Source organism: Rhizophagus irregularis, chromosome 30, assembly GCF_026210795.1.
Source record: "Rhizophagus irregularis chromosome 30, complete sequence".
NCBI lineage: Eukaryota > Fungi > Glomeromycota > Glomeromycetes > Glomerales > Glomeraceae > Rhizophagus > Rhizophagus irregularis.
The window spans coordinates 148,392-175,957 of NC_089458.1; the positions used below are offsets into that span (position 1 = coordinate 148,392).

Below are 27,566 nucleotides of genomic sequence, written 5' to 3' on the forward strand. Positions count from 1 at the left end.
AATATTACTGTATGCAAGGCTTCGTAATTTTACGATTCGTAATATTCCGTAATTTTACTGCGTAATACTTCGCAACTTTTTAAAATATTTCGAAATTCTATGATGCGTAATGTTCCATAATTTGACGATTCGTAATATTCTGTGATTTTACACAACTTAATATTTCGTAATATTTCAAAATATTTCGATAAATAATACTTCATTTTCTGTACTATAAGTTTATATAATGTATGTTTTATTAGATATAATCATAAAAAATTACAAGTATTTATTAATATATACAGAATACATAAAAGTAAAAAAGAGAAAGAGTAGAGTAACAATATTATTAGACGTAAAAAGAAGAGAAACAGCTATAGTAACGTTAGTATTAGATATAAAGATAAAAGAAATATTGTTATTATTGTTAGTATTAAGGTAAAAAGAGTTAAAGAAACAGTAAAAAGAGTAAAAGAAACATGGATATTATCGTTAGTATTAAAGTACAAGTAAAAAGAAATAAAGGAAACGTAGATAGTATTGTTAGTATTACGACATAAAGTAACAAAGAGGTAAAAAAAAATGCGTTAATATTAAAATAATTAGTATTAATAAATAAATATTTCTATACCTGCAAAGTAATTGAACAAAAGAATAAAGAAATAAAGAGAAAGGAAAAAATAAACATGTTGTTAGTATTGTTAGTATCGTTAGTATTAAAGTACAAGTAAAAAGGAATAAAGGAAACATGGATATTATTGTTAGTATTACAATACAAAATAACAAAGAGGTAAAAAAAAATGAAAATAATTAGTATTAATAAACAAATATTTCTATACCTGCAAAGCAATAAATTATGAAATATATGTAAATATATTGTATATAATTAAAGAAATAATAGAAAGAAGAGACAAAAAAATTAAAAATATTGAACAAAAGAATAAAGAAATAAGAAACAAAAATAAATAAGACAAAAACGCGTGCATGATTAAATGATTAAATGATTAAATCACATGCAAGGATCAGCCTAATTTGATTGGCCAGAAAATACGATATCGTAAAATTACGGAAATCCGCATTTTAAAAAATCACAGAAATTGTATATGCACAATTACTAAATATTATCCCCTCGTGATAAATTAAAAATTATCAACACAAACTCAACACAAATTTAACAAATTTAACGAAATTTGGCCAAAATTAACAAATTTTTACCAGAATTATCAACACAAATTGAACACAAATTGAACACAAATTTCAGCCACGATTTATTTATGTCACACCCGTGTTGTTAAGAATTAATAACCATTTTATTTATTAAAACTATATTAATTATGGTAAAAAAAATGCTATTACGTGTGATATATATAAAAAATAATATTTATTTTTTATGCAACCCATAATTCTCTAATAAACTATTTACATACCGACCTTCCTCCTCCGTGTTATAAGAGTCAATAGAAAGTATATCATCGTCAGCTATGCCATCATTGGCCACACCATCGTTGGCCGTACCATCGTTGGCCGCATCATCGTTAGCCGCACCATCGTTAGGCCTACCATCATTAGTCACATCATCATCAGCCGCACCTGCTCTATCGTCAGCTGCTCTATCACCACCATCGTCTACATCATTACCATCATGAGAATCATCGTCCGAATGTGTAAATTTATCCCTATTTTCCAACTTTTGCTAAAAATCAATAAATAAATAAATAAACTGTAATTCAAATAATTCACATTTTGCAAATTGTAAATTAAAAACTTACTAAGTTGTTGATTATCTTTGACTTCATTATACTTTCGCTCATTTGAATGTTTTGATTATTAGGATTTAAGTACGTTTCACATATGCTAATCGCATACGCTATTTGTGTTTTTGAGGGATTTTTATTTTCTTTTCGCAACTTATCGAATTATCAGCGACATATATGTCGTAGGTTGCCCATCTTTAACCTTTTTAAATAGGTTGTTGTAACATCTTTTCACCTCCGCCTTACTCTTCCATTCCTGAATCTTTGACGGACTAGCCTGAGTGTTAATAGACGGTAATTTATGCCCAGTCGCTTCGAAAACAGAATACATAACGTCTTTAACTCCTGTAGACGTGAACGTCCCTCGTATGCTTCTATGTTGTTGTACTAACTATTAAAAAAAAATGTTAGTATGAAATTTAATAAAATTCATAATTGCTTTAACTTACAGTCGGGGCAATTTTTTTTTCGAAAAAAATAATCCATTGATTTTTTTTGAACTGGCGCGTAAATTCCGGATTTTCGTCTTTTAAATATTTTTCGGTAGCGAGTTTGTACTTTCGTCTTGCGAAGGATAAACAAAATTTTCAAATAAAATTTTCGACACCTTCTTAACGAGCTCCTAATCAAACGAGGTTAGCATTTCAGGTTTACATTAAATAATATTCATCTTTATTACCTTTACATACTCCGGATCTATTGTATTATTATTATTTTTGTTATTATCGTTGAGCTTTTTTTCTATGCTCGAGAGACGGGTTTCGAGATTTTTTTGTCCGGTGATAAGAACTTCAAGCTTAGAAATTATCTGCGAATTGGTTCTTAATAGTTTTTCTATTGTTTTTTTATTAACTTTAACAATAAAATATAATTTAACTATATATTATATAATTTCTTTTATAAAGAATATGATACATATTATGTCAGTATATACCATCAACACTATCATCGGATATTCTCACTCGCTTCTCAGCTTCGCTACCCTCAGTACTACGTTTTGAAAATCTTTTATTATCGTCAATTCTTCGTTTTCGCCACGCTTTGTAGCCATTATGATAATAAATTTGAAACGAAAATATGAGAAAAAGGAGGAAATATATGAGAAAAAAGAGGAAATATATGAGAAAAAGGTGAACTAGAAAATTCGAAAAGGATGAGGAAAAAGGGGGAAATACATGAATCAGAAATTCAGAAAAAGGAGGCAAGCTGTCATAAGGTAATTTCCGCCATTCTATACTAAAAAGAAAAAAAACTTGCGAAATATTGCGAAAAATGGATGAACTAATGCGAAATATTACGAAAAATGAATGTACTAATGCAAAAATTTTGCATCGTGATATTACGAAAAAATATTGTAACACTTTCATAAGAGAACTTTAAAAAAAAACTCTCGTAAAAGCACATAGTACAATCGAAATATTAATCAAATCCAATTTATAAAAAAATAACATGTTACACATGTTGGGGCTTTTATGCATGGAAAAAAAAAGTTGCAGCCAGTGAACTCATTTGGCTGATCAGATTGATAGTGATCTTGAGCGCTTATAACCTGATTATCGCATAAATTTGTGGCTGATCATCCGTCCATTATTGTAAAAGTAATTTGCCGTGTTAAGCCAATAAATTTGCGGCTGATTATCAGATGATTAGCCGATTGAATAAGCCATCCGAATTCTTACAGCCCGTTACAGCAAATTCAAAATATGCGAAACACTCAGCACTTTTGCTGTCAGATTCACTTGGCAGGTTGCCGGCAAATTGAAATAGTAAATAAAATAATAAACAATATTTATATGGTACATCATAGACTTGTTACATTTATTTTTAGATTTGCCAATCCACGAACTCGGCAAGTTCCCGACAGCAAAATTGCTGAGTGTTTCGCATATTTTAAATTTTGCTATAATGCGTAAAATTGCGAATGATTCCGCGATATTAGCCACCAGATTCTTACAGCCAGTTCCATTTATTAATGCGTAAATTTGCGTAGTCGTGTCTATTCAAATAACTCAATCAATTGTAATCCATTCAATTAATTCATTAAATTTTTACAATGAATTTGCAATATAATTTTATTAGCACACATAATCTCATATAAATTAAATAGTGAATTGATACTTTTCATCAAATTTGACGCGTTAATTTAGTAACATGAGTTTCAAATGCCCCCTTTGTATACGAATATTCAGTCAACGCTTTGCATATACTCAACACGCCCAAAAATGCTTAAAAAATGTAGAAGTAGAAGTAGAAGATGATGATGATAATAATGATAGTGAAAAATATAGCAGTGAAATGGATACAAGAAGTAATCTAAGTAGTGAATATGAAAATGATAAAGTTGAGGTAATTATGTTATTCCAGATTATTCTTTTTAAAGAAAAAGTTCAAATTATACTAACTCATTTTGGTTTATAATTTTAGGTGAATGATGATAATAATGTACAAAATATGTCATTTGACAGTATTGGAAGTGCAATATCAGAGATGAGCCTTGAAGATAGTAACTTTGAAAATATATTAGATTCATCTGAAGAGCCTGAAATTTTTGAAGAACCCAAAAATCTCAATACCAAAACTTGCACAGAATTTCCTAATGATGCTTATAAAGATCTAATGTTATTAGTAACGAAATATAAAATAAACAATAAAGGTGGTAATGAAATAATACGTTTTTTTAATAAACATTCAAATCTTACAGAATCACCATTACCAAAAAATATCGAACAGGGACGAGCATTTATGAGTAATATGAAGTTTTCTAATTTAGAATTTAGTAAAGTTCTTATAACAAAACATAAAGATAAAGATTATTTTCTTTATTATCAAAACTTAATACAGTGCATCAAAAATATCTTAACTGTTCCTGACATAACACAAAATTTTGCGCTATCTTACGAAAACTATGAGGTAAATAGTAAATATTAGTTAATTCAATAATTTAAATAATATTTATTTTAATTTATTTATATTATTTTATAGTATAATAGAGAAAGTATTTACAGTGAACAAAACACTGGAAAATGGTGGAAAACTACGCAAGAATCCTTACCTACTGGTTCCAAATTATTATCAATTATTTTATATTCAGATGCAACAACTACAGATACATTAGGAAAAAGTCAATTGCATCCAATATATATTACATTAGGTAATATCCCAATATGGCGTCGTAATAAACAGGATGCAAAGCAACTTTTGGGATATTTACCAATTTTAGAAGCTGCAAATAAAGATCTGGTTCGTGATACCTTTCATAAATCTTTACGTCATTTACTAGAACCTATTATTTTATTAAAAGATGGTATAGACCTTTTTATAAATAATGAAAATACCTGGTTTTATCCTAGAGTTTCAACTATTATTGCAGATTGGCCGGAGGCCGCAAGTTTTTGTTTAGTTTATAAATCCTCCAATTCAAACTTTCCATGTCACTCCTGTTTAGTTAAAAGGGAAAATCTTGCAAATATAGACTTATCGGTTAACGATGTAATACTAAGAACTCGCTGATGAAATGCGTAAACATTTTGAAAATGATACACAAAGATCTGTTTGCATAGAATCTGTACATAATTTTTTTTGGGATTTACCGTAAGTATGCAAAAGTAGAAATAATTATAATAACATATATATCTATTAATTATAAATATTTATATTATCAAGGAATATAAATATCTACTTGGCTACTGTTCCTGACAGAATGCATCATTTAGATTTAGGTTTATTTCGTTATCAAATTATCTTCACGTGCGATATCTTAAAATTGCAACATGTTAATGGTAATAAATTAGTTGAAGAAGTAGATCGCCGTCTAGCAGCAATCCCACGTTTTCCCGCCATTAAAATTTTTTCCAATGGACTGCAGTCAATTGCAAGATTAACTGCTAATGAATATCGAAGTTTGATGAAAGTCATGATATTTGTTATTGATAATTTATATGATGAAAATAACAATGAAGTAGATAATTTTGTAAATAATGATGATCTTACGAAATTGTACGAATATTGGAATGAAATGTATATTTTAAGTAGATATGAAGAATTTAGTGAAAGTGACTTGGAGAAATTTAATGTATGTATTAAAATTTTAGTAAAATTGAAAATTTAAATTAAATAAATTAAATTAACATTTAAGTTTTAGAATGCAATACATAGATGGGCCCGGATGTTTGTCAAGGCTTTTAAATTTGTTTCTCCTTCCAATTTGAAGTTACCTAAATTGCATTCATGGGTTTATCATATTATTGACTCAATACGATCTTATGGCGCAATAAATGGCTATACTACAGAAACTTACGAAAGTCTTCACAAATATTTCGTTAAAATACCCTACCGAATTAGCAATAAAAAAGATGTCGAACCTCAGATTTTACGAACTGTAAGTATTTGAAAATTTTATTTATTGTATATATTTATTATATAACTTAAGATGGAAATTAAATTAATAGATAAAACGTCAAGCAATATCTATTAGAATGTCTCAACATTCAGTGAATCCGGCAAAAACACCTCGCACTTGTAAATTTTCTGCAAGACTCTTTGAATTCTCTTTACAAGATGCAAATACATTTTTTAATGAAAAAAAAGATTCCGTAGACAATAAAATGCAGACTGGTTTTGCTAGATTTATAAGTTGTCTGGATTCATATCTAGATTTACTTAATGGTTTCACAATTATTGGTGAAACCCGAATAAACATATACGGATCGGTAACACTGGAAAATGGTGCCATAATGCGTGCCACAAACAGGTATCATAATAAAGTATGGTTTAGCGACATAGCTATTTCAATGGATTCTGAAGAATCAAATGATTATATATCAGACAAAGGACTTTGTTATGGACAGGTATTTTTCCAATTTATGTAATAATTTATTATAAAAGTATTAATAAATATTTATTATTTATAGGCCTTATTGTTAGCAGAAGTATTAACAGACCCACCGCTAAATCTCGCATTAATTCAATGGTACGATTTTAAATCTAAAAGGAACCCATATTTATATGGATGTCCTCACTTAAAATTGATAGAATTATATAACTTTGTAGCTATAGAGTCTATACATGGTGTCGTTCACATAGTACCCCGATTTGATAAACAAAATGAATATTTCGTAAATAAATATATTTTTTAGTCACTTGATATAGGAGTTTTGATTTATTTTAATAAAATTATATCCTTAAAAGAATTTATGGTCACGTTTTCCATATCATAAATAAAATGCAGATTTATTTATTTAATTATTAACAACATGGGCGTAAATCGTGACTGAAATTTGTGTTCAATTTGTGTTAATAATTCTGGTAAAAAATTTGTTAATTTTGGCCAAATTTCGTTAAATTTGTTAAATTTGTGTTGAGTTTGTGTTGAATTTGTGTTGCGTAATTTTTTATTTATCACAAGGGGATGATATTTAGTAATTGCATGTACGACGTACAAGATTTTTTTTATGATTTTTTTAAGAAATGTACGCAAAATATTTAATCAGAATATAATTGTTTTATTTTTAAATATGATATATTGATGATTTTTTTTTAAAAATTCAATAGAATGTGCTAATAATAAATTGTTTTATTTTTAAATATAATATATTGATATTTATATTTAAATAACCAAAACATGTACATGATTTTTAATTATTTTTAATTGAAATCAAACTAAGATTTTTTTTAAAAAAAAATTAAAATAAATTAAGTGATTTATATCTATATTTAGAATCATGATATTTATATTTAGATAATCCATATCCGCATGAGATTTAATTAATATGTTTAATGATGAAAAGTTTAATAAATTAAATTTTAATTGAAACGAGAAATAAAATCAAACCAAAGAGGTATTGTTCAAATTTTATTTAAAGTGACATTTTACGACTTTCTTTCAAATTTTTACTCATCCCAAAATCAAATTATAAAAATAAAATCAAATCTAATAATGCCTCGCCAAACACGTCGTCGTTCCTATAACGTCCATTGGAACTGGGCTATGATGGACGAACTTGTCGACATACGCCGCGACAGAAACCGCGCCTACCATAATATTAATGGTAAAAGCCGCCATGATTTTTGGGACTCTGTTGCCAATAGGTTCATATGACTAATATCTATAATTTTCTTTAAAAAAGAATTTAAATTCAAATTAACCAATCCATTTAATTGAATCAGAATAAATAGAATATTTCGAACGAGGGTTTCCGGGCAACAGTGCAGCCAAAAGTGGAGGAACCTCGTCAGGGATTACCATGTAAGTAAATAAATAAAATTACATTCATTTAAATTAAATGTATTTACCGAATATTCAAACTGATTTTGATATTTAGAACTATGTCCTTTATCGTAATGGTACCCCTGATCGGCCTGGGCGGCGGCTGTGGACGCGTACCGGCCAAAGATATTATCGTGAATTTAGAACGAGATTTTGGGAGAGGCCGGGTAATTATACTATAATAAAATTTTATAATTAATATTACATTCTATTTTACGTTCACATTTTAAATTTGATAAATTTGATCAATTTTAGATACGCGTGACGATCGTAGGAGAAGGAGAAACTTACCTACGTATCGTAGAAGATAATTATTTTTATTTTTTTATTTATTAAGTGAGTAGCTAGGCCCAGTCCGTACCAAATATCGGCTGGAGACTCACGTTTTTTTTGGGCTGTAACTGATACTGACGTCCACGCCGTACAGCCTGAGTACTATTTTATAAAATAGTAGCGAACAAGTATCAAATGTATATTTTTTTATTAAGTTATAATAAAAATTAGAATTTACTTTAATTTTTAACATAAAAATTGTAAATAATAAAAAATTCGTAAATAAAAATAAATTTGCTTTCCCAAACTTAAAAAAAAAGGTGTTTATATAAAAGAAAAGGTGTTTATATTATTTTTGATTATTCAATAGTATCGCATGCCCCTTGTATACGTTCTACTGCATACGCAGTTTACAATCTCGTAAATTTTCGAAACGGAATATTACGCAGGTTTACAGTCTCGTAAATTTTCGAAATATTTCAACCGTAATATTACGCAGGTTTACAGTCTCGTAAATTTTCGAAATATTTCAACCGTAATATTACGCAGGTTTACAGTCTCATAAATTTTCGAAATATTTTAACCGTAATATTACGCAGATTTACAGTCTCGTAAATTTTCGAAATATTTCAACCGTAATATTACGCAAGTTTACAGTTTCGTAAATTTTCGAAATATTTCAACCGTAATATTACGCAGGTTTACAGTTTCGTAAATTTTCGAAATATTTCAACTGTAATATTACGCAGGTTTACAGTTTCGTAAATTTGCAGAATATTTTGACCGTAATATTGCGTAAATCTTACGATATTGTAAACTTACGTAATATTTTAACCGTAATATCACATAAATCTTACGAAATTGTAAACTTACGTAATATTTTGAAATTTTTCGAAATATTATGCCATAAACTTTCATAAACTTACAAAATCATAAACTTACGCAATTTTTCGCGCTATAAAATTTCCTGATGGTTGCATATATTGTAAAAAATATTCGCCATTGATCCGCAGTAAAATTTGAAAACCCATCTCCACAATCGACTTTTCCCGGGATTCGACCCAAGTCAGCTGGAACTTTAAATTCATCCATTTTTTTCTGAACTGTTTTCAAAATATGTGTTGTTAATACGCCATTTTCGATCCAAAGTCTTCTTACAATCCATTTTGTGATGCCCTGAAACAAGCAGTGCATCGGGTCGATTGTAATGAACCGAATTGGATCGAAATATGGTAGACGCAATAATTCGGACCATCTAACTTCAGTTTGCTTTACAAATCGTTTTCTTGCTGCGTCCGAATTACAGCGTCTCCATCCTATAGCATCTTGACGATGTTGAGCCGAATCACGGCAAGTAAACCATTCGTCCATTTCATTTATCCCAGCGAAATTATGCTGCCGATTTTCATAATTCGCCTTCTTTTCGCATCTATGACACGACACCAAAGCGGAAATATGTCCGCAAATTTTTCTTGCAGCCGGTATGTCACATGAAACAAGAATCAGAGCTGCGCAAATTCTTTTTCCTTCTTGACATTCATACATTTGATTTAATGTCACTCCTTCCCAAAGTGACTTCAACTCATCAATGATTGGCGCCAGATAGTGATTAATCTTATGTAAACTTACTTCATCTGGGCCGGGTAATAAGCCAAGAATCAAGATATTATTGCGCTTGAATCTGACATTCCTCGGAAGGTTACCGATTGCAGCGTATATTACTCCAGTGCTGTGGATTGTGCCATCGAAGGGTTGAAACCAATCCAAATTCAAAATCAATCTGAGGTGCGAATCAGCAACATCAGATCGGAAAAAAATATTTGAACTTTCATCTGTCGTTTCTTTAAAAGTTTTCCAAACTTCACCATCGTATATATCAGTTAGGATATTATCGAAAGTTTGACGATTTATCCAATGCCTTAGAGAATTTTCAAAGTTAAGTTAACGATACATTGCTTCCAATTGCTGTTTAATACTCACAAACAGAAATAATAATTCAGGTTTGATTGAAATTTGGTTATTTAACAATGTTGTTTTCTGTGCCAAAGGTGTTTGGCACAACCTTAATCTTCTAGTTATCGAATTAGGAAATTCAACATGGCAACACTTCATGATGGCAGGTTGCTCATTTTGGAGAAAACTTTTTATTTCCTGTTTGTTGTATAATTTGTGGCATTTGGAACACGTCACAAAACTATGAAACTGGTCTTCAAGATTAAGGGCTTTTCTTGCTAGATATAAAGTGTCAGGAAATGTGTCAAAATCAGGACTACCGATTTCTGTTAGAACAAGCTTCAAGAATTTTATCAATGAATCTGTAGCTGTTTCTGGTAAGTTAAACCTGGTTCAGAAGCTCATAATCCATAATAATATCCATAAGAACCGGTTATTTATTGATTGTTCAGTATCAGAATCTTGAAATGGTTCGAAAGGTGGACATGAATAATCTTCAAAAATTTCGTGGTATTCGTCATCATTGGATGGTTCATTATCGGATGATTCATTTCTATCATCGATATTTGCATCTTCCTCCGTAGTATATTCAGAAGATTCAGAAGATTTATCATCTACTATATCTCCTAATTCAGCAATTATAACTGGTCGAACATATTTTCTTGATCGTTGTCTACTAGGCAATTCAGCTTCCGATTCTCTCATTCGTGGTTTATCTGATATTGAGGCACTTTCGTATGGTTCGTCACTAGGCAATTCAGCTTCATCAGTTAGATGTACTTCTGTTCTTTCTGAATCATCATCCTCTGAATCTTGGTTAATTTCATGGATAGTTTTCGTACAAGGATTTACTAATCGTCCATTACATTCAGAACAATTACATACAACTAACCTTCCAATACGTGATGATGTAGGATAAGATTGATTTGAAGATTCTTCGTCAATTATATTTGACACTGATCTGGTTCTTTGTATACGTGATGAAGGTATGGCATGAGGTCTAGAATCTGATTCTTCATTGAGTATACTTGATAATGATCTTTTTCTCGTCATTTTTGTGAACGTTTTTCGAAATAAAGTTAATTGTTAATAATATATCAATAATATCAATATAATTCGTTTAAAATACTTAAATTAGAATAAAATCATCAACTGCGTCGATGTAATACTAAATTTATTAAAATCATCAATCTACACTTAAATTATAAATATAAATCATTCAATTAATAATATTGATAATAAAATAGACTATTCGATCGATCAGTATGATGGCGAAAGTTTCTTAAAGTTTAATTTTTTAAACAACTTCATTTTTTCTCACCAACCTTTTTCTTTTTAGAGTTTAATCTTTTTAGAATTTAATTGTCGATATAATACTTAAATTATATTAAATTTATTAAAATCATCAACTATCACTTAAATTATAAATATTACATGATGTTGATTTGCGTTCAAATCGTTCGATTAATAATATTAATAATAAAATAGACTATTCGATCAGTATGATGGCGAAAGTTTCTTAAAGTTTAATTTTTTAAATAAAACTTCATTTTTTCTCACCAACCTTTTCTTTTTAGAGTTTTAATGTCTAATACTCTTTGCAACCAAAAAAAAAATAAAAAAATAATGAGCCAAAATTCGCAACCAAAAAAATAATGATCCAAAATAGAAAAAATAAAAATACCGAAAAAGGTTTGGCTAGTGATAATTGAAATAAAACGATTACTAACATCAATAAAAGTTCGTCCAATATCCAACAAGCTGTTGAAGGAACTGCCACGTCAATTCATGAGCGAGCTCAAACTACTAACATCAATAAAAGTTCGTCCAATATCCAACAAGCTGTTGAAGAAACTGCCACCCCAATTCATGAGCGAGCTCAAACTACTAACATCAATAAAAATTCATCCAATACTCAACAACCATCTGCTGCGCCAAGTCATGAACGAGCTCAAAGTGTAAAAGAGAAATATAAAAATCTTCAGCTTCCAGATTCGTCCAATACTCAACCACTATCTGCTGCGCCAAGTCATGAACGAGTCCAAAGTGCAAAAGAGAGATATAAAAATCTTCGGCTTCCGGTCAGATATCAAACTAATGAACCTACCTGCGATGATGATGATGCATCAACAGGTCTGTATCGTGTATATATTGTTAGTTAGATTTAGTATTTTTTTTTTTTGTTAATTTTACATTTTTATACAGAGAATCGGAGATTATCTCAAGAAGTATCTGATTTGCGTGCGAAGTGTTTACAGTTAGAATGATGAAATAATGAATTAACCAAACATACAGCTGTCGTTGCCACTGAAATAGCTCGCTTACGAGAAGATAACGAATTTCTTGCTGGTGTTAACGCAGAATTCAGTTCTGAAAATAACGACTTGAAAGAAGAGGTTAACAAATTAAAAACGAAACTCGAACAATACCAGATACGATCATCATCTGAAAGCCTTGATGTTATTGATGTTCCAGAAGAACGGTTAGCAAAACGGTTCAAATCGGATGGGTCAAAAAAAGTAAAGAAAACGGTACACTACGCCAAAAATCAATCAAAAGAAGAACAAGAAGAACAACGTGAAAAGGAGGCGAGAGTTTGTAATTTTGTAATTTTAGGCAGAATTGTACAGTCTTTATACTTTTATACTAATTGTTCCGATTTAAAGATTGAAATGAAAATGATCCTCAAAATTATTAAACCTAATGACAATTTGGATGATAACGAAACGTTTAATAATCCAAAAAATGTTGAAATTCGCAGTAGATTAATTCCCAAACTTCGAAGGGCGATGTTTCCGAATTATAAACCTTCAGTAGCACAATTGACGAACTGGTTGAGCGCCCTCCATAAGTTGCGAAGATCACAAACACAACTGAAAAAAAGTGGAAAAAGCGACGAGAACAGTCGCAGAGTTCACAACAACAGTCGCGTACAAAATGTAAAATTGTCAAATTTTTTCCTTTATCATCATGTTAATGATTTATGCTAATTTTCTTATATATTTATCATTTAAGAAAAAATTGCGTCGAATTAAGGCTGCAAAGGATCTTTATAGGAAAAGTGACGAAAGAATAATTGGTTATGAAAAACGCCAATTATTAAAAATGTTGGCAAATCGATCTTACCACTCGCCGGAAATCAGTGAGTCAGATGAAGAGAATCCAGATAAGACGATCGTATGCGTCTATGATTATTCTTGGCGATCACAAGAGGTTTATACTTCGATATTTATTATACTTCGATATTTATACTTCGATATTTATACTTCGATATTTATTATACTTCGATATTTATACTTTGATATATCACTCGTTCCTTTCTTTATTTTGTATTTATTTTATTTATATTGTCTTTTTTAGCTAAAAAATTTACTTCGAAACATCATCGACTCACATTCGGCAGATATTTAAATGGCAAAATTACAATGACCTCGCCAGTATGATGATGAAGTTCAACACTTCGACCGAATGCACCCTGAAGATGCTCCACAATGGTCATATGTCAAGCAAGAGGATTTTATATATGATACGGAAATCGATAGTAGAAGTGGTTTCGACGAAGATGAAGACTATGGTGAAGAAACGGAAGAGGTGTTAATCGATAGTCAAAAAAGTGCAGCCGGTAATGATTTAGCTAAATGAAGCGGGACTATCGATCACATTTATTTTAAATTTTTTTTTTTCATAAATATTTCTGATAATTAATATATAACGATAATAAATTTAAATCGAATTTTCTATATATAATAATTTTCCGAATTTAGTATGATTTAATTCTTATTTATGTCCGATTTAAGTTTCGAAGTACATCTGATTGACTGTCCGAATTTAGTATGATTTAGTTCTGATTTATGTCCGATTTATGTTCTGAAGTACATCTGATTGGCAGTCAATCGGATAATAATCGGAATATTTTTTTTGTAAAAATCAGACATATTTCAGCCATAATTCGACCTAAAATCAGATATCCGATTTTTAGCCGATTTGCCTTATTTCGACTAGTGTATTGCACGCAAGGTTCTAAAAATGTTTCTTAAATGGGGATAGCCTGCAGACGGGGTTTTGACCTTTATCCGGTTCTTGAACAGTTGATTTCTCTGGCTCTTTTTGACTTGCAGACAGGTATTTATACCTCCAGGATATCTAGTCTTGAATGGACTCCCCTGTAGAACTTTTTTGGACTATCAATTTATTCACTTAGTCTTTGACTAACTTGGTGTTTCTACTTTCCCATTTAATAACACAAGATCAAGTTCAAATGTTTCAGTCTGAAAATGATTCCTTACAAGTTGAAAATAATTCCTTACAAGAAGAAGTTATGACTTTGACAGAGTTTGGAGTTTTACAATCTGGTTTACTCTATCAACAAGAAGAGCTAATCCATCAACAAGAAAAGGAAGCGCAATCCAATAACGAACTGTGGGCTATCGCCAAAGTGGAATGCTGGGAGGCCCAGAAAAAGGTTATTCAACAAGATGAAGAAATTGTTGGCTTAAATGGCGAAGTAAAACAACTAAAAAGGGAGAACAAAAGCGCTATGTATAGTACAAAATATTTTGAAACTAAATATTATCACGTGATGAGTGTTATACAAAAATATGGTATGATTGTTGTTGACGATAGTATGCTCAAGTCTTCTTCACCCATACCTTCATCTTCATCTTCATCTTTTTCCTCTTCTTCTTACGATCAAATATTTGTTGCTGATGGTCCTGATTATATTAATAATGATAATAATAATGATAATAATAATAACGTTGATAATAATATTAGTAATGAACAATAATAATTTTCTTATTTTTAATAAAACTTTTGCACTATTTTCAAACTATAACTATTGGTTTCAATCTTTGCTCGTAATATTTTTTAAGTCTATTTCCATGAATTACATGTTTAATTAATTTTCCGTCTAAATTTCTAAGTTTATAAACATTATCATTAAGCACTTCATGAATAAAATAAGGTCCTATCCACTTATTTTCTAATTTTGCTGAGAAATTATTTTTAAGCCACGTTCGTTCTACTAAGACTTGATCTCCTATTTTCAATTTTTCTGAAATTCCTTGTTGATCATATACTTGTTTTTGCTTCGCTTGTTCTTTTTCAATTCTTAACGAAACATCATTTCGTTCTTCCTCTAATTCAACTATTAATTGATAAATTCGTCTTTGCATTGGGTCTTTTTCATTTTGAGGTATTTGTGATGGAATTTTTAAATCAATTGGTAAAGTTGCTTCTCGTCCATAAGTTAAATAGAATGGTGTTTTTCCTGTAGTATTATGTTTTTTCGTTCGATATGCCAAAAGTACTGCATCGATTAATTGATCCCATTCCTTATTATTATCTTAAACTAATTTTGCAATACATTCACCAATTGTCCAATTAAATCTTTCAACCATTCCATTTGTTTGAGGTCTATAAGCTAAGGTAAGGCGATGCTTAGTTTGATAATTTTCACATAATTCATCAATTAATTTATTCATAAATGATGTTCCTCTATCTGATAAAATTTCTTGTGGAATTCCATGTTTACAAATAATTTCTTCATAAATAAATTTTGCTACTGTTTCTGCTTTAATATTGGATATCGCTCTTGCTTCTGGCCATTTTGTAAAATAATCTATGGCGACAATAATATATCTATTTCCACTACTGGTGATCGGTAATGGTCCTTTAATGTCAATTCCTATCCTGTGAAATGGTCCCTTAACTGGTATTGGTATCAGTTCTTCTCGCCGATTAGTAGGTCCTCTTCTTTGACAATTATCACAAGTTCTTATATATTCTTTTATTACATCTTCTCCTAATTGTGGCCAATAATATCGATCTTTGATTTTTCCAATTATAGCGTCTATTCCTAAATGAGCACCGCTCATATCTGTATGAAAGTGATATAAAACAGGTTCTACTTGTTCACATAGAATTACTTTTCTTATACCATCCTTTGTTTTTCTAAATAAAATATTGTTTTGACAAATATATTGGGTTGAGTTTTTTTGAATTTGGGTTTTCCGTTTATTAGTTATACCATCCATAAAAGTGAGAGTTGTTAAAAATAAGATTAATTCATTATATAGTTGTTCATCCATAATCATTAAGTGAGGTTGAAGGATTGGTGTGATTATTGGTTGAGGTTGAGTCAAGACGAGAGAATGCATCAGCATTCGCATGTTTAGTTCCTTTCTGATATACAATGTCATATTTATATTCTGATAAGACAATCTTCCATCTTTCCAATCTTCTCTGTTGTTGAATTCAACAACCATTTAAGCGCTGCATAGTCAGTGATGATTGTAAATTTACTTCCATAAAGATAATGTCGAAAATATTTAACTGCTCATACAATCGCAAGGCATTCCAATTCTGTGATGGCATAGTTCTTTTCCGCCGGTATTAAAGTTCGACTAGTATAGGCAATCACATGCTCTTGATTATCAGTTTTCTTTGCAAGTACTGCACCTAATCCTATAATTGAAGCATCAGTATATAAAAAGAACGGTTTTGAAAAATCTGGATATTGTACAATCGGTGCTATTGTTAATTTATCTCTTAAATTCTCAAATGCTTTCTGTTGTAAACTCATCCATTCGTAGGGTGTATCCTTTTTTAATAACTTGTACATTGGATCAGCAACTTTAGCAAAATTTTTGATGAAGCGTCGATAATAAGAGAATAATCCTAGGACTCTGCGTAATTCTCTAATATTTTGAGGCTCTGGGTAATTAACCATTTTATTGACTTTTTCTGGATCAGGTTTAACACCTTCTTTTCCTACAACATGTCCTAAAAATTGGATGTTCAGCTGCTGCAAAATGACATTTCTCTGCTTTTAATCTTAGATTCGCTTTACGAATTCTATTAAGAACTTCTTTCAAATGTTGAATATGATCTTTAAAAGTTTTTGAATATATAATGACATCATGAGATAAACTAAAACGAACTTTTCCCTTTATCACTGTAAAACTTTATCCATAGTTCGCTGAAATGTCGCAGGTGCGTTGCAAAGTCCAAAAGGCATGACTTTGAATTCGTATGTCCCAAATTTTGTAATAAAGGCTGTTTTTTCCTGGTCTTCTGCCCTTACTTTTATTTGCCAATACCCTGATGCTAAATCTAAAGTGGTGAACCATTGTGCATCTTGTAGAGAATCTAATAATTCATCAATCCTTGGAAGCGGGTAATTATCCTTTTTTGTAATATTGTTAAGAGATTTATAATTAACGCAAAACTTAAGTTTTCCATTCTTCTTTTTCACTACCATTACTGGAAATGACCAGGGGCTAGTTGAAGGCTCTATTAGCCTTTGTTCTAACATGTCATTAATTTCACTCTCAATAAATTCATTTTCCTTTGGTGCTGTCCTATAAGCTCGCTTTTTGATAGGTGGCACTTCTTCAGTGATAATAATATGTTCCCCTTCTGGAGTTTGTTTTAACTCTTGCAATGATTTAGCAAATAAGTCTTTATTTTTATCTAATAATTGATGAAGTGATTGATATTGATTTTCCTCTAATTCTCCAATCGGAACAACTTTTTCTGGTTCTAATTGAATATTAGATATATTCGAACTTTCTGATTCTTGCATCACGTGGTAAATGTTCCAATCTTCTTGTACTATTTGACAATTATCACAAACTTCTCGATCTTCTAGGGTTTTACATAGGCATTTTCCTGGCCCTTTACTATTAATTACGCCAGTACTATTGTGACTTTGTTGCTTAATATATTCCAAATATCCTGGGTGATATTCTCGATCATTGATTTGAAAAGTACTTTGGGTTATTTCTGTCTTATAAAATGAAACTGCTATGGTGTCTTCTAACTCATCTTCTAATTCTAATTCATCTACTGGGTCAATGACTGTATATTTTGTTGGGTCCAATTTTTGAGAACATGTGACAGGAATTTGTTGTTGGATTTCTTCATATTTAATGGTAATGGTATTCTGTCCATAATCAATGTTTGCATTAACCTTTTTCAACCACTCATTACCAAGCAGAACATTATATTCAGCTGAGTTTGTAACTATCATATTAACATAAACTTTAATATCCTTCATTTGTACTGGAACTTGTTGAACCATTCCCAGTGGTGATGACTTTTGTCCCGTTACATCGATGATTTTAATATTCGTAGGTAATTCAATTCCTTTATTGACTTTATCTAGGAATCTTTTAAAAATAATACAACCTACAGCTCCTGAATCTATTAAGACATTAACAGGCTGTCCATATACAATCGCTTCTCCATACAAAGCTTCTTCGGCTTTTTGATTAAGATATGCTGGTTCTTCTCTAATCAATTGGTTAAGAATATCAGTATAATAATTAATTAGTGTTGGAGTTAATTCATTATGTTTTGCCATAAATTGGAATTGTTCAAAAGAAGTAATTGTCTAAGCTCCTTGTTTTTCAGGTTCAGTTCGCTGTAACTCTTGATAATCAGGTACTTTTGTTATATAAACATCACAATTAAAAGCTGGATCATTAAATAAAAATACACATTCATCTTTTTTAATATCTAGCGCTATTTTTTCTTTTGTTTCTCTAAGCACAGCTTGAAGAGAAGATTCACGATTCTCTACTTTTCCTCCTGCTACTTGCCATAAATTATACATTATTTTATTTTTCTGTAGTCATTTCAATAAATAAATTCCAAAGTTATTATATAAAATGTTGAGAATATATGTAGGTCTTTTTAACAGTTGAATTGGTTTTTCAAAAGGTCTGATTTCTTCTAATGGATCCTTCCAATTCACTCTTTTAGTACTAATTTCGTTAGAGGGTTTTCTAAAATTCACACTCTCCCCCTCCTGAGATGCGTTCAGTAGTTTAAACGACCATTATTTTGGAAACCATTATTGGTTCCATTATTACTATTATTATTATTTGATGGTGGTGACCTGCAATTCCTAGATACATATCCTTTTCTTTCACAATTGTAACAATCAACATTCCTTAAATCTCTTCCATTATTGTTGCGATTATTATTATTTTGTTGATTATTTCTTTGATGACAGTTTTTCGTAATATGTCCAGTTCTTCCACAGACATAGCATCCTGAATTATTCCTGTTTTGATTATTATTGTTGTTATTATTTGGAGTAGGATTGGTTGGTTTAGTTTCTGTGCGCATTTGGCTTAATGCTGCAGTAATTCCTTCACTGATTTTCCATTCAACCATCTTTTCTACACTTTCTGGTTGGAAATAATTTATCAAATAGGCAGGTTGATACATAGCTAAGTTGGTTCGAGCAGGGATCATTCCTCCATTCATATTTTGTAAATATTCTGGCATCATTGAATAGACTGATAAATTCATTCCCATTGAAAAAGCAGTTTCTAATGCTTGTGCTTTTTCCATTGCTTCTTTTACTGTTTGAGGTATAGCGGATTGTACAGGTACAACAAATTCAGGTCTTAAACCTTCAATAAATTCATGGATTTTATCTAATTCCATTCGTTTATTCGTAGGATCCACTCTTTTCCATAATTCTGTGATTGCTGCGATATATTCTTCAATTGTTTCTCCTTGTTTTTGTTTCCTATTTCGCAGTTGATGTTTCCATTGACTAATCCTGAAGGGATTACAGAAATGATTTTTAAATAAATGCGTAAATGATCGTTGAGGGCTATTATCATTCTCCCAAAAAGTAATATTTTGACGATTGTACCAAGTTAATGCTGTCCCTTTAAGATAGAATGCTACTAAAACAATCGCTCGTTCTTCGCTGACTCTATTAGCTACACAAGTTCTACTAAAAGCTTCAATCCATTCGACAGGATCCTGATTTCCTCCTTTGAAAACTGGAAAGTCGACTAGTCTAGATTCTCTAGGCTCGACTCCTTTTGCATAAAATTTTTGGACTTGTTGAAAAAACTGTAACATGATCTTATTTTGTTCAGTTTCACTAATAGGAGTTTGTTCTTCTGGTTCTACATCATCTTGTAAATTATTACTAGAAAAATCAAGAAGGTCATTCTGTCGAGAAGTTTTCAGGGTTGATGTTCTAATACTAGAAGAACCGAATGAACCCTGAAACGGTTTTACAGTTACAAATGATTTAGGATTTAATGATAATCCAGTACCAGAATATGGTTTATAAGTTGAAAACGGTTCTGTATTCCATTTATTTGAACTACTGCTGGTTTTAGCCTTTTGCTTCTCTTTTACTTCTTTTTTTGGATCATAAATGTGGTCATTTGAGGTATCATTTATACTTATTTGACTGAAACTACTATCTTCACCATTTTTGAGTACTGTATCATGTGATATTATACTTTCTGCTTATTCGTTTTCACCTTCTTCATTTTGTTGGTCTTGCCATGCTTTGTCTTGTATACTTGTTGTAGGCTCAGTTCCTCCAAATTGTTATTCACTACCTGAACTTTCATCATTTTTATCTGTCTTATTTTGATTCACTTTCCCTGACATCTTACTTGTATTACTGGCTGTATCTGATGATTGTTCTGAATAATATGCTTCCCAATTATTGAAGTCCCTTTCTTTTTTTTTTAAGAAACCTGGACGAACGAAGTCGTTAAGACGTTAACGACCAGGATTTAAAAAAAAGAACGAACTATGGTAAAGTTCATTTTTTTTTTAAGTTTTTTTTTATTTTTACTTAAGGGAACGTAATTAATGTTTCCTTTTTTTTTTAGAAAACCTGGACGTGAATGAAGCCATTAACGACCAGGATTTAAAAAAAGAACAAACTATGGTAAGTTTATTTCTTTTTTTAAGTTTTTTTTTATTTTTACTTAAAGGAACATAATTAACGTTCCCTTTCTTTTTTTTTAGGAAACCTGGGCGAACGAAGTCGTTAAAACATTAACGACCAGGATTTAAAAAAAAAGAATGAACTATGGTAAGTTCGTTTCTTTTTTTAAGTTTTTTTTTATTTTACTTAAGGGATCATAATTAACGTTCCCTTTCTTTTTTTTTAGAAAACCTGGACGTAAACGAAGTCGTTAACGACCAGGATTTAAAAAAAGAATGAACTATGGTAAGTTCATTTCTTTTTTAAGTTTTTTAATTTACTTAAGAGAACGTAATTAACGTTCCCTTTCTTTTTTTTTTAGGAAACCTGGATGTGGAAAAAGTCATTAACGACCAGGATTTAAAAAAGGAATGAACTATGATAAGTTCATTTCATTTTTTAGGTTTTTTTTTATTTTTACTTAAGAGAACGTAATTAACGTTCCCTTTCTTTTATTTTTAAGAAACCTGGATGCGAGATGAAGCTGAACGATCAGGATTTAAAAGAACGAACTATGGTAAGTTCATTTTTTTATTTTTATTTTTATTTTTATTTTACTTTAAGAAACGTAATTAACGTTTCCTTTCCTTTTTTAGTACAAGGACCAGATCCGAACCAGATTCAGATCAGATTCAAATCAGATTCAAATGGATCTAAACCAGATTTGGATTAAATTGAACCAGATCTAATCAGATTCAGATCAGATTAGATCTATTAAAATAAAAATCAGATCAGATCAGATTTAAGCTAAATCTGGTCTGAACTGATCTGTTAGAAGCACTAATTACCTGTTTAGAGAATTAAATTAGTATAAACCGGTTTTTATAGTATCAAAATGGTTAAACATTATATCAGAAACTATAGAAACATGTGACAGAACTACCTGAAAATTTGGGTTCTATCTGTGTATTCAGGGGCTTTGAGAGAAGAATAAAAAAAAAATCTACAAATAATATAATAAAAAATGTTACATGAAGTGAAAGAGTAACACAACAAAATTACCAAATCAGTAAGATATAATAAATTCAGAGAATTCGTGAAATTTAAATTTGAACAAAATGATTTAGTAAAAAATTTAATGTCACAATAAAATCAAAGCCACATATATATTTGCACAAGTCATAGGATTATTTTAAAATCAGCATTCAGTTTATTTATTGAATTTCGTTAGTTTTTATTTTTTATATAATTTATATAAATACTATACTTCTCCGCTAATTAATTACGTCGTATTTCAGCGAACGGACCAATTCACTATTTATTATAAAATTACTATGAATTAATTACGTCTGTCAAAATACATTACGTCTGTCAAAATAAATTTAATTAGTATTTTGTCATTTTGACGAAAAGTATAATAAATACTACCTGAGTTCTAATACAAAACTTCTGTGAATTATATTCGGGTCTTAAGCCAAGGGAAATTTTTTATATTGAGTAAAATACCTAAAGTGGGTACGCCAGAACCCCGAAAAATACATATAAAAGTCAGAGATAATCAGCAAAATTTTAGCCTAAAATAAGCAAATGTTTATACTAAGATCAATACGCAAATTTGGTTTATGACTTTATATATTACATTGAAATAAGCAATTTTTTTTATGACTTGCATATTGATTTATTACATTTTATAGTAATTTTATATTTTTATTACACATGATGTTTTCTAAGATCCAATTATCATAATTTCTTTTACTATAAAATAATTTTTTATAAAAATTATTATCAAATGGAAATACTAATACTATATTATTTTCGATCCAAAATTTATGTTGTAGTTGTTTAAACCTAAGCGTCGTAATTTTTTCTAATAATTCAGTATCATTTAATTATATTAGGAAATTCGTACCTTTTGCTTGTAGTTGATTATCTGCTATATCTTTTATATTATAGATCAAATTATGATTAAGTCGTGATCCGCGAATGATCGGCATCAGATCATATGAGTTGTGTATAGTAAATTTGGGGATAAGATACATTATAACCAGTTGTAATAAATTTAAATCTCTCGTTGACAACCTTTAAAAACTGTCATAATGGCTCCAACTTTACGCGTTACTTTAATAAAACCAGGAACTATAGTTCCTGAACTTCACTATGGACCTTATTCTTTTTATTGGTGGATAATTTCAAACGAAAATGAAACTTTATTTCCGATTAGGCTGGGACAACAGACTAAAGTTTGTCTTAACGAAGTAGATTTCATTTTAACTATACAAACTGGTTCTGGTAATAACAAATTAATGCCAATGTATTGTTGTCAAAGTGGTTTACATGTTGTTACAGAGCCAAGTTCTACAAAGGCTATTTCTACAGCTTATAAAAACCGTTTCAATACTTCAACACGCTATTCAGGGTATCAAGCAATGGGTTGGAATGACAAAAATATCCTTGAAACTTTAAAACAAGATATTCAACATATTCCCGTTACTGTTAATGTAGAAAATTGTATAATTTTTATTTATGGTATAGGGACTTCTTCACGCGAAAAATGGCGTTATGCAGGTTCAGGTTTTCAATCATCCCTTCTTCATATGTATGAAAGAAAGCAGTCAATTTTTGTATCACGGATTGAAGAAAAAAAATGCATTGTTGAAATTTACCGAGAATCTGCTTTAATAAAACAATTTAAAGGCGCAACGCCAGATGAAGTGTGGGAAAAAACAGGACAACTGAAAAAATTTACCGGCACACAACTTTATGGTCTTGATAATCCAATTACAAAAAATCTAATTCAGCAGTATTGAACTCAATGCACTCTTAATGACTGGAATGATGAATATATTTTAGAAAGGTTATTTGATTATCATGTAAAAAGAAGAACTCTGGCAAATGCTAATTGGAAATATTTTTTTACAAGTTGGGTTAAAACTGAAAATCCAATAATTGAATTAGAACCTGCTTTGCATGCTATATATCCAAAAGGATATGAATTTAGTGAACGTGAATTAAGTGCGTGGCAAACCATGCTAAAAGCAGTTGGTGCAACAAATATAACTCCTTGGTTATCTGAAGAATCAAAGGTCAGTAAATTTGTGATATTTTTATTGTTATTTTTTTTATCTTTCAAACACTAAAATAAATATTTTTTTATTAGCGTCAATTATGGACAAAATCGCAAATGGAAAAGCAGACAAGGTAGCATTTGCTGCTTTATATAAAAGTGGTTTTCTTACTAGTATTCCAAAGAATATGCCAAACGCAACACATACATTTTGGATGTGTTTTGAACATGCACTTGCTAACAACAAAAAAACTCCTGATGGAAAAAGACGTATACTTTCTATAATTTCCAATGAGTTTACCTATGGAGAACTAAAACAAAATTTGAATGTAATATTTTATAGTTTTGCTTTATATGTAAAATTTTAATGTACACGTTCTTGAATTATTTATTCTTTTATTTTTAAAATTATGTAAATAAACTAGACGTAAAAAAGACAATGAAAAATTTGCAAAAAATTATTACTGATACAATAATGTAAAATTTTATATTGTTTTTATAATAAATATATACAGGTTGGTTCACATACTATTGTAGAATCTCGCAAGCATGCACGTATCAATGGTTATGGATCCCCTCCACTTGTAAAACCAATAATTTGCCGAAGAAGGTTTACACCTGAAATGCTTGAACAAATTGACAGATTTTTAAATGATAAAGAATTTGTCAATATGAGTTCATACAAAACTGATGCAAAATCGGGAAAACCAATCAAATACTTACAAGACACGAAAAAAGCATTATGGGAAAGATTTGCAGAAGAGTATCCTAATGGTATGCGTCGTACATCTTTTATGACATGTCTTGAAGGTGGTCAATATGTGTACCGAGAAAATTTAGGTGGATTATGTTCTACATGTAATGACTGTGGTTATATGGTATTTGGAGATATTGGAGTAATTATTTCTGCCCATGTTATGGATGAACCTCTGAAGGTAAAAATAAATTTTATTAAAATTTGCAAGTATGAATTCTAATATATTTTATCTTATTAGAAACGTTTATTAACAAAATCACAAGAATTGCGTCGATACATACGTCGAGAATATTCAAAAGAACTGGAGGTTACAGCAGCTGGTATCGCGGTTCATAATTCCTGTATTAGTCATTGTATACGACATGCCTTTGGAGACTGTAATCTTAATCATCCAGTTACCTGTTCAAAATGTGAAAGTATTTTTAGTTTTTTTGAAGAATTAAAAGCAGCAATAAGTGAAGAGTATTTTGAAATTCTTGATGAATATCAGCAAAAACTCATAGCATGGATGGCACATCATGCCCGTAAAATATACTTGAATATTCATGTACGAACAAATTTAGAAGAATTGGATGAAGAAGGTGCTGTAATGATTGTAGATTACAAAATGAGGATATTACCTCAAAGTGCACGTGAGCCAAAACAGAGTTTTTTGGAAAACGCGGTTGGAGTTTTCATTCTGTACTTGTATATACCAAAAATATGGAACAAAATCAACTGGATGTTCAAGTATTTGATCACTGTGATCTAACGATACGCGCCAAGATGCATGGTTTACTGCATCTTCCCTCCATACTGTAATTGAAACATTGAATCCAAAACCCAAATGGGTAACAATAATGTCAGATAACGGCATGCATTACCACTGTACAAAGTTAATGTTGATTATTGCACATTGGAAGGAGTGGTATAATATAATTCCTCGCAAATGGATCTTTCTTGAAGCAGGAGAAGCCAAAACTTCGATTGATTCACATCATGCACAGGTGCATTCTGCTATATTATTATATTGAGAGTCAAAGATAATACTGATTGAGTGATTGATCAATTCATTGATAATAATAAGGTTTCTCAAGCAATGAAAAGATACGTAAAGCTTGGATATGATGTTATTTCTGGAGATGATATCGAATTAGCAGTAAAAGGTATAGCAGGCGTCCGAGTTTCTAATTTGAATCCTAACAGAGATAATGGTAAATTGTAGTTCTAATTAGCAAGCTGTAAAACTTGAAATAAATCTAATATTTATTTTCAATTTAGATAAAGCAAAATTGGGCACAATTATGGGAATATCCAACCTGCAAGAATGGACTTGGCCCACGGACGAAGAAAAAGTAGGATATATTCATGCACGTGCACTACCAGGGAATTGGAGAGTGGAAAGAATGGTCACTTGAAAAAATAGAAAAGATTGTTAAAAAGCGAAAAATTGAAAAACCAAATCCTACTTTTACATCTCATACACAATCAATTAAGCAATGGAATATACCAATTTTAAATAAAGAAAGTGAGTTTACCTGTTTCCATATTATTCCTAAATAAAAGTAACATATTTGCTTGTTAGACAAACAAGATCCAACACAGAATGAATCGGTAGGTGATATTCAATTCTAGAATTTTCGTTATATTCTTTATTATAATCCTATTTGCTATTATGTATTTGTATTACCAATAATAAGCGCCAAGAATATGTGAACCAAATACTTTCTGATCTGACTAACCTGGAAAACAATAGATCATTGGAAACCAAAAGGTATAAATATTAAACAATCACATCTTTATTTGTTGATTGTATTATTTATTTATTTTTTTTTTGCGTAGTCAACAAACGTTTACCAGTGGATGGGCTCTAAAAGAAAATGAAAAAACTCGTCAGCGTGGACCAGTAAAAAGAATATCTCCCCAAGTAAAGTATCTTTTAGAATCAATGTTCCATACTGGAACAGCAAATCCTCGTCAAAAATTAAATGCACAACAGATGCATGAAGAACTTTTAAAGCGTGCAGAACTTGGAGAAATTAAAGAAAATGACATACCTAAAGTAACTACAATAACAAACTGGATTTTAACTTTTTCACGCAAATGGAAAGAGGCTATGGCTTTGCGTACTTTGGAAGAAAATATGGACTCTGAAAATTCATAATAAATACTTGTAGCAAGTACTTATAAAGAGAGAAATGTAAATAATGTTTAATAAATGTTAAAAATTCGTAAATTGAAAAGGTGAAATTTATGTATTATATATACGTGTACCTCTAAAATCTACAGCTGCTACAAAGAAAAAATTTTTCGTCAAGTCGGTTAAATGAAATTTTTTTTGTCAAACCATATTTTACATTATTGCGTGATCTGGTTGAGCTGTGAATTTGTTTTAGTAATACTTGCCTTATTGCGAATGATAGCAGTTATTTTTATTTAATAAATGATCGACAAATTTTTACCCCAAAATTTAATAGTAATTTTGTGTCGATCTTTCACGGATCATGACTTAATTATTGCTGTTGGCATCCGCCAAGAAAATCTTAATTTTTTTCTGAAGGCTCGTCTAAATGGTAACATAATAGATTCACATTCTCGATCATTAAGAATTGTCATTTGAGCACAATACTTAATCGTAGGGATAATAAGAGCGTTGAATACATATTGCAATTGTTTATCAGAAATCCTCTTATGTTTAATATTATTGATCAACTTTTTAACTTCTGATTTAGCTTGACTAAGCCCGAAATTTTTATCATCGTTGACATTGAACTAAACACCTAATATTCTAATAGATTTACTAGGATTTTTAGGTTTAATATTAATGTATTCTGATCCAAATT

The 27,566-nt window shown here is 30.3% G+C and overlaps 3 protein-coding genes across 3 annotated transcripts; 2 read left to right on the forward strand and 1 right to left on the reverse strand.

The window, feature by feature from the left end:
- Positions 1 to 1,360: 1,360 nt before the first annotated feature.
- On the reverse strand, positions 1,361 to 2,219 carry OCT59_021458 (uncharacterized protein; the record flags this gene model as incomplete). Its single annotated transcript, XM_066146539.1, has 4 exons — positions 1,361 to 1,672; positions 1,749 to 1,886; positions 1,969 to 2,120; positions 2,183 to 2,219. 4 exons carry the CDS (start codon positions 2,217 to 2,219, stop codon positions 1,361 to 1,363), a joined length of 639 nt encoding a protein of 212 aa, XP_066005666.1.
- A 9,660-nt stretch (positions 2,220 to 11,879) lies between these two features.
- On the forward strand, positions 11,880 to 13,866 carry OCT59_021459 (uncharacterized protein; the record flags this gene model as incomplete). The annotated part of the gene is made up of 6 exons (XM_066146540.1): positions 11,880 to 11,916; positions 11,986 to 12,357; positions 12,520 to 12,818; positions 12,891 to 13,163; positions 13,240 to 13,437; positions 13,663 to 13,866. 6 exons carry the CDS (start codon positions 11,880 to 11,882, stop codon positions 13,864 to 13,866), a joined length of 1,383 nt encoding a protein of 460 aa, XP_066005667.1.
- A 9,153-nt stretch (positions 13,867 to 23,019) lies between these two features.
- On the forward strand, positions 23,020 to 26,887 carry OCT59_021460 (uncharacterized protein; the record flags this gene model as incomplete). The annotated part of the gene is made up of 12 exons (XM_066146541.1): positions 23,020 to 23,686; positions 23,774 to 24,010; positions 24,081 to 24,316; positions 24,503 to 24,922; positions 24,983 to 25,408; positions 25,620 to 25,730; positions 25,811 to 25,937; positions 26,005 to 26,078; positions 26,167 to 26,251; positions 26,309 to 26,337; positions 26,424 to 26,497; positions 26,566 to 26,887. 12 exons carry the CDS (start codon positions 23,020 to 23,022, stop codon positions 26,885 to 26,887), a joined length of 2,808 nt encoding a protein of 935 aa, XP_066005668.1.
- Positions 26,888 to 27,566: the final 679 nt, after the last annotated feature.